The following is a 12,116-nucleotide window of genomic DNA, read 5'->3' as shown; positions in this document are numbered from 1 at the left end:
CTTCTCCTTCTTTACTCCAAATGTCAACTTCTCAAATCCATCCGTACATGTTGGAGCTGAACAACAAACACATGGAAACACCTTTTTGTAACAAAAAACAAAAAAGTTACCAGACATCAGTTTGTGTCCAGAGGAGAAATAAAACGACCACGAGAGCAGATTTCATCTTTATTTATGACCCAAGAGAAGAGCTTCCTGACTGACCTGCTGAAGTCAAACAGATTATATATATTTATTTATTTCTGTCCTGTAATCCTCATTCTTCTTCTACTGTTAATAATCCATCAAACACTCATAAACAGGAGTTTGTGATTATCAGAGAGGCAGAAACATAAACAGCAGCAGGTTAAATCAGACCGTTTAAACTGTTGGATCAGATTTCTTCTTCTTCTCTCATCTCTCCATCCTCTTCTTCTTCTTCTCTCTTTCCTCACAGCTGGCCGCTGTAGGTGGAGGTCCAGTAGGTGACGTACTCCGCTCTCAGGTCGTACCTGAAGAGACCAAACATCAGATTTAATGCCTGAATCCTCATCTGCCTTCATCTGTTTTCACCTCAATAAAATACAATAGAATACAATAGAATAATGAACCGAAGAGGAGAAGACGGCTGGTAGAATGAAGTGCAGACACTAAGAAACTAAAACACTAAACTGGGACACAGTAGAATCACAGTAGAGTACACTAGAACAAAGTAAAACACAACAGTCACAGTAGTGGAACGTAGTAGAGTCAAAGTAGAATAGCAGTAGAACGCAGTAGAGGACAGTAGAACGCAGTAGAGTCACAGTAGAGGACAGTAGAACGCAGTAGAGTCACAGTAGAATAACAGTAGAACGCAGTAGAGGACAGTAGAACGCAGTAGAGTACCTGACAGAGGACTTCTTGATCCTGTGGTTGATAGTCAGGTAGGGTTGCTGTGTTTTGGTGAAAGGGGGCCACGAAACTGGGACTCTACTGTCGCCTTTACTGGGATCACTGGAGGAGGAGAAGAGGCAGTTTAGATCAGATCAAACCAATTCAGACCAGTTTACATTGGACACTGGACCAAAGCAACATTAGGGGGGGGGGGGGGGGGGGGGGTCTAAAAGTACAGGAACGGAAGGGGTGGAGTCAAACATAGACAGTGCGGCTGCTTCAACTTGTGCACCGCTTCAGTCAAACAAGTGTAACAGGTCGGACTTTAGGATCCAGGGGATCTAGTGGATTACTGGATGACAGGTGAGACAGGTGAGACAGGTGAGGAAGGAGGAACAGGTGTGTCAGTGGGAGGTGCTCAGTTGGTCCTCATCACTAGATGCCACTAAATACGACACACTGGTCCTTTAAGTCATGGTTTTATAATGACTTACTATGACTGCTGGTATTTGTTTGGGGAAGTTGAGGAAAATTATAATCTTCCCATATTAAGTGAAATTGCTTAACTGAACAGAACAGCTGAGAATCCGGGACTGCAAATGTATTTTACCCTGATGCTTGCCATGAAATGTTGATAGACTGTATATATTAACTACAGCTTGATTGTTTTCTATTTGTACAGTGACTGGTAAGTAAGGAGAGGGAGCGGCGGTAGCGAGAACAAAGCCGGTGAAAGAGTGATTGTTTCATGTCGTTTGGTTTTAAAGCAGAAATAAAACCATCAAACACTCAGCAGATGATTTACTGTGGAGACTCGCTGCATTTCTGCTTTTCATTCATTGATTACATCCAACTCCTGCAGCAGTAAATACAAAGAACAACAGGACAGTCCTGTGTTGTTGTTTCTTCATGCGTGGATGCTGAGTTTCAGTTTTTAATTCCTCATGAGTCTAATCTGCAGGATCTACCTGGCTCCTCAGATGTGGTGGAAACACAGTCAGGATGCACAACAGACACTTTTAGTTCCCAGTTTAGTTCCTCAGATTAGTTCCTCTGGTTAACTGAATTGGGCTTTTGTGAACCATAAAGGCCAGTTCAGACCAGTACTTAGTGGTTAGAGGCAGACCTGGGTATACTGGGGTGTGCTGGACTGAGTGTTTGGTGTTTGCAGTGCATGATGGGAGCGTACCCGGTCCTGGCGAAATTGGTCCAGTATGCGATCATGTAGCCGGACAGGTCTCGGTGTCGGGGGAAGTAGGCCACCGGGGTAGAGAAGGGTTTACCGAACAGGTACTGCAATTCCTCAGCGTGCTCCGCCTCCACCCAGCGAGGGAATCCTGGGATACGAGTGTTCATGTTGAACAGGTAGGAGTAGGTACGGGCTCCACTGAGGGACAAACAACATCATTATTACTAATTAGCTAATGTTAGCGTGCTAACAAGTCCCTCCAAGATTTCACAGTTGTTGTTTTTTTTGTGGTTATTACGGCCAACAAGGTTTGATTTTGCAGCGGCTCTTCTCCAAAATTATGTCTCTTTATGTGGTAAAATTGCAGGAATTGAGAAAAACTGCAAGCAAAGGAGAATAATGCACTTTCTTGAAAACTATTACCAGTGAAGAGTCATATGTAATGACACCCTTGGATAAAAAGCATCCTGCATATCACATAAACAACTATATTTCAGTGCTAATGTTTAATGTATTTTCTGAACATGAGAACCATGAGGACTCAAAGTTCTATAAAACAGAAAATACTGTACTAGAGTTCCATTTACAAGCCTTTATTAAATACACTTTCAGGCTAACATTAGCACCAAATAAAATAAGTCAATAATTCCATTAAAATAAATAAATTAATATAAAAATATAGTAGCAGAGATTTCTTGAATTTGCATTAATAATTGCAATCACTAAATCGCATTTTCCTGGAGAGCTTGGTAAACATCAACAGGCTAACATCAACATGCTAACATTACCACTGTGAGCACGTCAGAGCTGACCTGGTGTTGTTGGCGTGGAGTCGGAGGGCGACCTGAGTCGGGACCAGGAACAGGAAGTCGGTCTCTATGTCGGCCACCGTCTTCTTCATCATCGCCGGGTCTGGAATCGAGTCCCAGTTGGCGGAGTAAACGTTGTAGGCGGAGGTGATAACAGGGGAGTTCGACTTCTCTTTAGTCAAGCCGGCCAGCAGACCCTTCACCTGCGCTCTGAGGAGAACACCAGAAACATCCTGCCATCACTACGGAGAGCCTGCCGTCAACGATTTTCCTCCATATTAATAAATGTGTCCGTAGAGTAGATCCAATCCTCCGCCTGCTTCCACGGCGTGGATCCGCCCATTCTCACCTGAGCTCTTTTTATTTATTTAGCTTTTAATATTATTTTTATTTTTTCTTTAGTTGTGACACACCTTGTAAATCTGGTTTAGATATGAACTACAAACTAATCATTGATTACATTTCTGAGACATCATTACTGACAATGTGATGAATTAAAGATATAGAAGCTATAAAGAACTGCACAGTCGTTGAAACTGCACTTCTGTTTGCCATTTGTTTCATTGACAGGTGTACAGACTGGTGGAGCAGGTGGCCTATTGATATGAAAACAGCTGGTTCAGGGTGTCTTCATCCATTTATGGCTCATTGTAGGAGTAGAAATGTGGCTCATACACCCAGTTCCACAATGCCTGAGATGTATAAATCAACCATGTGTACGCACGGCTTTATAAATATGACAAAAAGAATGCGTCTGTATATTTCTGGCTTTGTGTGTACACACAGTTTTATGCATCTGGCCTCAGAAAACCACCTCTCCCGGGCCAAGAAGTACTGACACATAACCCTCCGTAAAACCACAACATGTCATTTTTACACTGTCGTTTTTGTACAGACTGAACAAAACAGATATAACATGTTAATCAGTGAGCTTTCGAGAAGCTGGCAGGTGGATTTTGTTATCTTTGGACAGAGCCATGCTGGCTGTTTCCCCCTGGTCTAGTCTTTATGCTAAGCTAAGCTAACAGACTGATAGCTGTAGTTTCATATTTGGTGTACTGACATAAGAGAGGAACATCTGACTCTCCGAGAGAAAGAGAAGAAAAGGATTTCACTGACGGTTAAAACTTTTAGTACCCTCGGTGTGGGATGGAAACCATAGTTTGTGTCTAAGAGCAAAGACACAATATTGGACCAATAACTAGGATTCATTCAGTTAAAGGGGCTGAAATCATCCAGATCAAGAATTATATAGAATTGGGTGTCATCTGCATAGTGACGAATGTCAATATTAAGCTTGTATGATGATTTGTGTTTATGTGTGGTAACACATAAAGATTATGAAGCAGTGGACCCAGAACTGTGCCTTGTGGGACTCCAGATGCCAGATCCAGAGCTGTGTTTGCTAGCAATGGAATCACATAAAATTCTTGGCTTTTTTGCACTGCATTGCAAAAAAAAACATTGTGTTTTCAGAGTGAACATCCTGTAGTGTTTCAGTACTCACACAGTGGTGTTGGCCTTGTTCCTATTGATGGAAGGAACGTCGACACCGGCGAAAATGTGTCCGTCCATGCTGTTGACGCCGGCCAGGTAATCAAACTGAGCTGCATTGTGGAACAACCGACCGGGTTCGTCCGGGACAAAATCACCGTCAATCACCGGAGAGAATTCAAGAAGATCCATGATGACACCTGCAGAGAGGACGGACCTTAGCTAGTCCCTGATCTACAAAGGTTCACGTCTGTACAGCTTTAGTTCTCGGTTGCGGTCTTTTCACCCATTTTACAGCATCCAAATGTTATAAATGATGGCAGGGGAAGTAACCAGTTCTTCTGTTCACTCTTTGGGAACATTTTGTGAATGAAACAGACCAGAACAGGTCTCCTTATATGGATGTTTTAGGGGCGTAAATGATGCTGATGATGAAATCTCAGGAACATTTAGCTCCTCGTGAACAGGTGACGTTCATCAGGCTGAAACCGGAGATTTACTACAAGTTTGTGACATAAGGAGAGTTTGTTGAAACAGTCGCACAAACAGACCTCACAGAGAAAAGTCTGAGATGTTTAGGAGACGAAAATGTTCTTTATATGGGGCCAAATATTCCCAATAATTTCAGCATGTTTCAGTCAAAACACAGTAAAAAAAACTGACTGACGGGTTACTTCACTGTGGTCGTGGTTTTATTATTAACTTTTATAAAACTCTGGGAATTGTAGTGGTAAAAGCTGCTGGTGTTTCATGCTGATCCCACTGAGAATCAACAGCTCACTGCAAAAACACCGGTGGGCTGGAAGCAAGTTTTGGGTCTAAATTCTGCCCTCTGGTGGTCAGAAACGTCTTAATGCAGCTTTAATCATAGTTAAGAGAGAGTGAAGAGTCATGTTTCAGTGAATAAAGACATGTTTTTTCAGGATCAGGTGTGCTGACCTTTGCCCAGAATCAGCATTATGTCGAGCTTTCCAGCCATGGTGAGACCGACCGGGTCCGACATCTTCAGACACGTCAGCATCTCGTCCTCGTTAGTTCTCCAACAGCCGACCTTCCGCGCAACCTGCAGAAACAAAAACAACCTTTAAAACAAGAAAAGTCAGGTTGATGGTCAAGATAAACCAGTTGACTAAAGTTAGACCAGTATGAGGAGCTGCTTTCCATTCAACAGTTCATCACGCAGGAATCGTTAAAGATCAACGAGCAGAATCAATAACGTAGCTGCGTTTTATTACATTTGTAAGTTGATGTAAATGTGTTGCAGTGCAGCAGAGTTACCTTTAGTTTATATTGTTATATTGTCTCTGCCTTCCTGCTTCGTTCATTTCATCCATAAAATGACAAAATCTGCAAAATTCCGCCTATTTTTTCATAATTAAACAACATAAACTTGTAAACACGACGTAGACTTTCATTGAGGATGTTGACAGATGTCTGAGAGTCTCTAATTATTATTCTAAGATAGATGGAATTTCACTCATCCATGGTTGGCGTCTTTGCTTTTTATAACTGACGAACAATTAATAGATTATTTCAGATCAAGATTAGAAAATTCTACAACCCTTCGAAGTGTTGTATGCAATCCACCGAGCCTCTATTTAAAAGTGAATTAAGATGAATGCTAAAGAGACTAAAATGCGTCTATCGATAAATAAATAAATAAATAACTTGAGTGGGGGGTCGGTGGACCTTCTTGGTGAGAGCCATCGGTTTCCTCTGCAGAGCCCAGGGACTGAGGGCCGTCCCGCCCTGCGTGATCGCTCTGCGGAATAATCCTTTACTGTGGGGCGACAGCATCTGAGGACAAAGATCAATACATGATGAGATGCATTCAGGTCTCTCTATACCTGATCGATCCCTCCAGCCGACTACTCTTATTAGTATTACATAATAAAGCAAAATTTAGATATTATGTGAATCAAAATTTATTAGTTAGAAAGACTTAGTAACTGTCAAAATTCTGTCAAATTCATGAATTTATTTAATGGTTCATAGTTCAGTGTTATTGTCGTTATATAACGAAGGATTTCACAGTGAACTGCAGTCAGAGCAGAATGCATTAACAAATATTAAAATATTTTAAATTAGTATAGAATAAAACAATAAAATTGGCAATAAAATAGAACAAAGAAGACTTTTTTTAAAAAGGAAGTTCTATATTACGGTTACATATATACGTACAAATAGTATCTTTATGTATATTTATCAATAAAGAGTCAAGACAGTAAAACAAAATTAAATCTCATAATTCCCATAAGTTTGAATTAGACTAAAAAAAATGTAAGACATACTGTACATAGCTCATAAATGTGACTTGATTTAATAATTTAAGTTAAAATTATGAAATACTAAGTAATAATTATTTAACTTTTGCACCAAAAAAAAGAAAAAAAGATTCAATGTGAGGAAATCTCATTAAGTCAAAAAGTTTGACTTTTAAATATAGTTTTGACTTAAAATTACTATTTTTGTTTCATTCTTAACATTTAATCTGTTTTATTCTTTCCTGGCAGAAATAGACTTCCATACACACCGAATCATTTTGACGTAATATCTCATAGTAACTTTGACTTAAAGCCAAAATATTGTCTTACAATAATTTTGATTTACAGTGAATGATTTTGCTTCATCACTCGTTACGTTTCATTTCATATTTTCTTTCTTTTCTTGGCGTGAGTGGGCTTCCATACATTAAATGAGGAGTGAGCTAAAATGAGTTAGCGTGTAAGCTAACGTCAGTGTAACCTGCTGTTATTGATAATGAAACAGGCTTCATAGCTGTTAGCTTCAGTGTGATTTGTGTTTCTTTGTTTTTATTCTTCTGTCTGTGATTGTGAATAAAGTGCAGCAGAGGTCAAAGGTCAACAGAAGGTCCTGAGCAGGTCGATACAGATCTAAACTCATGCAGCTGTGTTTTTTTTAAATAAAGTGTCTTCCTGAGCTTTCTGTCGGCAGCTGTGTTTATTCTCTGACCTGGAAGCTGACGCTGGCGGCTCCGGCTGATTGGCCGAAGATGGTGATATTGTCTGGATTCCCTCCGAAGGCCTGGATGTTCCTGCGGACCCAGGAGATGGCGGCGTGCTGATCCCACAGACCGTAGTTACCTGAGAGGTAAAAGTCGTCGTCACCTGGTCAGTGTTTCCTGTCGCTGAGCTCAGCAGGACGTCAGGAGACGACTTTTTATTTCATAAATTACTCTAAAATCCTCTCGGTTGATTAATTATACCCCACGCTTGTGAAGTATATGTCAACAGTCTGTGGAGGTCGTCCAGGATTCATAGACCTGCTGCTGCATGATATGAATCTCTGACTCTGACAGTGTTTTACACATGAATGTGCTCAGAGACTAATCCACAGTTTCAAATGCATCAAGAGACTTTATATGTCATTTCATAACAAAAATCAATCAATTTCTCAACAGATAAACGTCTCTTCAGGATCCCAACAAACAACCAAATTAACTCTGAACTCAAATAAGAACGCTGCTCAACAAATATGCGTCTGCTAGCATACTTTGTTTAACGTTAGCTTGCAGACAGTTAGCACTGTTAGCCAAAAATCCTCTGAGCTGATTAGACAAATGCCGAGTCAAATGTTTAAAAGTCTAAATCTTCTGTGAACAGGTTTGTGGATCATCTGGCCGCTACGTACTGAAGGGTTCATACGGGGTCATACTGGTATACTGGACGCCCCCCCCGCCCTGTTCTGTTTGTACTGGCTGCTACAGGCCCGTCAACATATCAGATCACACCTGAACAACACGTTAACCTCCACTATCTGTTTCCCCAACAGACCCACCGAGAAACACCGAGCAGAACGAGTGGATTTTGTCCAACTGGTCACATCAAAGGAGCGTTTAGCAGCTGAGCTAACAGCCGCAGGTTCTCTGCTAATACACTGATAAGACAACAAACACACACATGCATGCTGGGAAATCACCAGCAGGCACTAAACACACCAGTTTGACCCTAAAAACATGAACCAGTGTGCTGATGGATGGAGGATCAGACACAATTTAAACAGTGACGCTAACTAAACGCTAACTAAACACTAACTAAACACTAACTAAACGCTAACTAAACGCTAACTAAATGCTAACTAAACGCTAACTAAACGCTAAAACACTGAACCACAGATAAACTCATCACTGGTTAGACTGGATATGGAGGTTAATGGTGGAAAGTAACTGAGTACATTAACTCAAGTACTTCAGTACAGTTTTGAGGTTCTTGTACTTGAGTATTTCCATGTGATGTTAATTTATATTTCGGCTCCTCTACTGTGTGTCGTGTGAAGAAGAATCAATAGAAGATCAATAGTTTACGTATCGGTGGTGTTTTGGATCAGACCTGGCAGTCGGTCGTCTCCGGTGCTGAGGAAACCCATCGTGCCGACTCTGTAGTTCACCGTGACGATGATGACTCCGCCCCTGTCCGCCATCTCCTTCCCGTCATAGAGCGAGTCTCCGAGGATCGCCACGTCGTTGGACGCCCCCAACAGGAAGGCGCCGCCGAACAGATACACCATCACCGGGAGGTTAGTGGACACTGACAGACGGCGAGAGAGAGAGAGAGAGAGAGAGAGAGAGAGAGAGAGAGAGAGAGAGAGAGAGCGAGCAGGAAGCTGGAGGGTTCATTCTGACATCATGGCGTCTGGACGCGATGGACGTAAATATTATTATGATTATTATTCAGCTGCTGTAAACATCACATCCACAAATCTAAATCTGGCTCCAGATCCTTTAAAGCTTTCATCGCTTTCATTTAATTTAAATCACTTCAGTTCACTTTAATGAGCACAACAGATTCAGTAAAAACTATGAACGTATCAAAGATGGCGTCTGTTCGTTCCTGTGAAAGCTGCTCAGTGACGCATGAAGCCAGAATATAAAGAAATGACTTGGATGCTGCTCACGCTTCCACAGGCCCATTGAGCATGCTCAGTAGACACTTCTGCTGACTGGCTGACTTCCTGTCGGCTCCTCGTTCACTTCAATGAGATAAAATAATTTAAAATCATGCAGCTGTTTTACTTTCCAAATGTTATTGAACGGAATGGATCAAATTCTGATAATAAAATTAATCATTTCACTGTTTTACAGCTGCTCATTCTCCATCACATGACGGACAGGAAGTTATAATTAAAGTCAAACTGGCTTCACAGCGCGGCGATGTGTCGGAGCAGCGGTGCAGCTCAGATGATGTTTATACAGTACTGTATATATATATATATATATATATATACAGTACAGTACAACTGCGAATCGGGACAAAGCGTAACTACGATCGTCCCCTAACCTTTAACCCCGTGGTTGTTATTGTTGCCATGACGACGAAGGTGGCCTAACTTTAAGGAGGTAGTAACTTTAACTCCACCACATGTTTCTCTAACATGAACAGAGTGATGATTTTAACCCAAACCATCATCATCTTTAAACCCAACCAGACCTGAACCACAGCGCTGCCACATCATCAATCATCATTATTGATTAACAGCGACGTGTTGATGATGTCGTCCTGCTGATGGAGACACTATGTGTCGTTCTGGAGTCACATGATCAAACCACAGATCTGCTTATTTAATATTAATTTGAGGACTTGTTGTGAAATTGCTAAAAAAACCAAACTAAAATAATTGAAATAGTTGCTTAAAGTGATTATCGAACTAACCGCACTGCTCCAGCTTTTATTGATTGATTGATTTTATTGATCCTTAATGAAAGATGTGAAGAACAAAAGAGCTAAAAAGACTTTTTTTTATTGAGATGAACTGTATTTGTTTGACTGTTGTTGTGCTGTTTTGTTGTAAATAAAGACAGTTTTTGTCGCGTTGAGCTGCAGTTCCTCTCGTGTCCACCAGGCGCAAAAACCCCAAAACTTCTCTCCACAAACACAAAGTCAACACAGTTTTTACCCGACACGTCGAGCTCTCAGCGGACCGTTTATAAGGACAGAAGAAGAAGATTTTGTTATCTTTGGACAGATCCACACTGGTCTAGTCTTTATGCTACGCTAAGCTAACAGGCAGCTAGCTGTAGTTTCATATTTGGCGTACTGACATGAGGATGAGGACAGAAGAAGACGACGTGTTTGATGAAAGTCGTTTTTTTTGGATTCTATGATGAAGATGCTTCAGTAACATGCAGGATATTGTGTAAACACCAGTGTAGCTGTGTGTGTGTGTGTGTGTGTGTGTGTGTGTGTGTGTTTCCTACGTTTGCGTCCCTGAGGAACGAAGATGTTCAGGTAGAGACAGTCCTCGCTGCCCTGGGTTTTCGTCTGCAGCAGCGTCACCTGCAGGCAGCGATCCCGATACTTTGTGGCCTTCAGGATTCCTGGAAACGACAGACATGATTAAACTTACACGTCACAGTTTGTTATTGATTGTTAATAACTTGTGTATCATTTGTGACAGTTTTTAGCTAAAGCTCGTTGTGTTGGTTAAAATAACAGATTACTAAAGTTAACCTGATGTTGTTTTACTGCTTTATTGACCCAAACTGGGTCAAATTGCACATGGGTGCAGATTGTAACCCATGTACAGACGTTATCTTCCTCTGCACAGGGTTGTCATAGTGACGAGATTGTGCATCAGACAACTGGAGATGACTGTAGGTGTCTTTCTAGCCACATGTTTTTATTCACATTTGCAATTTGTGCATAAAAAACTGAGTGGAAACAGTAATTTCAAAAAAATAGCCAAATATTGCAACAAAGTGTAAAAATGCAGGATGTAAACAGACATAGTGAATAAATTACATCCTCCAGGTATCAGCCAGTCAGCGAGGTCCCGTCGACCGTCACATGACTCCCAGGAGGACGAACATGTGACCTCAACGACCCCTCAGAGGTCAAACAGCTGGAACTTCCTGTCAGTCAGCGGTCAGGTTTCATCCAAATGTGGCTCCAATTCTAACTGAATTTCCAGAAGATGATCAGTATAACATTAGCAGATAAACAGCAGGTGGCGCTAATCCTCCAGTCGGTGCCATTAAACAGTCACAGAAGAAGAAGAAGACACAACGAGACGATGTCCAGCGTTGCCAGATGTGCGATAACTGTACGATCAATAATGTGAAAAGGCCCATAACGTATGATAATTAGATCATTTTGTGACACAGTATTAATACAGAGCCACCTGTGTGTGTTATGTCCCACAACTTGCTTCAGTTGCTGCCTTCCAGTGCTGTGGGAAATTTAAAACCTCACATGTACAGCGCAGAGGAAAGACGCAACAAACCGGACAGTCGCCTGGATGTAACATGTAAACATCACGCTGTCTGAACAGCTGCTAACATGCATGTTTTTTTAATATTTTACATTAGAAATGTTTTTTCAGTTGTACTTGTGATTGTGCATCTTCAAAGTGGGATTTTACGGTGCGTCTGTGAACGCAGCACAGGCCGTGTTTTCTGAAATTACATATTCACACCTATTTGTTCTCTCGGTTATGACTCACGTATGATAATTTTCCTCCATCTGGTACGATAGCCTAACATTTCCCATCTGGCGACACTGATGATGTCATAAAAGAGCGACAGTCAAAGCTCAAACGATGGAAAACATGATGGAAATATGACGTTTCTGTTAGTTCAAACGTTCAGGTTTTTTTATGCACAAATTGAAAATGTGAAAATAAAAACATGTGGGTGGAAACACGCTGCTGCTGCTGCTGGTGAGTTGAGTTACCGCTCCATCCTGGATGAGGTTTTGGTTTCTCCCACTTTCCGGGGACGTCAGCGAAGGGGATCCCTTTGAAGACGTCGACCC

The 12,116-nt window shown here is 41.4% G+C and overlaps 1 protein-coding gene across 1 annotated transcript in view; it reads right to left on the bottom strand.

Annotated features, from left to right (window-relative positions):
• Positions 1-155: 155 nt before the first annotated feature.
• The window catches only part of LOC137170855 (bile salt-activated lipase-like), a 13,216-nt gene continuing 1,255 nt past the window's right edge, over positions 156-12,116 (bottom strand). The window contains exons 2-12 of the mRNA XM_067574461.1: positions 12,036-12,116; positions 10,562-10,681; positions 8,697-8,894; positions 7,321-7,451; positions 6,037-6,144; positions 5,287-5,410; positions 4,361-4,547; positions 2,857-3,063; positions 2,045-2,242; positions 868-975; positions 156-491 (exon numbers count right to left, since the gene is read on the bottom strand). The exon at positions 12,036-12,116 is cut by the window's right edge and continues 67 nt beyond it. Of these exons, the coding sequence (XP_067430562.1) occupies positions 431-491; positions 868-975; positions 2,045-2,242; positions 2,857-3,063; positions 4,361-4,547; positions 5,287-5,410; positions 6,037-6,144; positions 7,321-7,451; positions 8,697-8,894; positions 10,562-10,681; positions 12,036-12,116 (1,523 nt within the window). The 3' untranslated portion in view covers positions 156-430. The remainder of the gene's footprint in view (positions 492-867; positions 976-2,044; positions 2,243-2,856; positions 3,064-4,360; positions 4,548-5,286; positions 5,411-6,036; positions 6,145-7,320; positions 7,452-8,696; positions 8,895-10,561; positions 10,682-12,035) is intronic.

Source organism: Thunnus thynnus, chromosome 2, assembly GCF_963924715.1.
Source record: "Thunnus thynnus chromosome 2, fThuThy2.1, whole genome shotgun sequence".
In the NCBI taxonomy this organism is placed as follows: domain Eukaryota; kingdom Metazoa; phylum Chordata; class Actinopteri; order Scombriformes; family Scombridae; genus Thunnus; species Thunnus thynnus.
The sequence above is the reverse complement of the archived record's forward strand: the minus strand, read 5'-3'. Positions and strand labels throughout refer to the sequence as shown.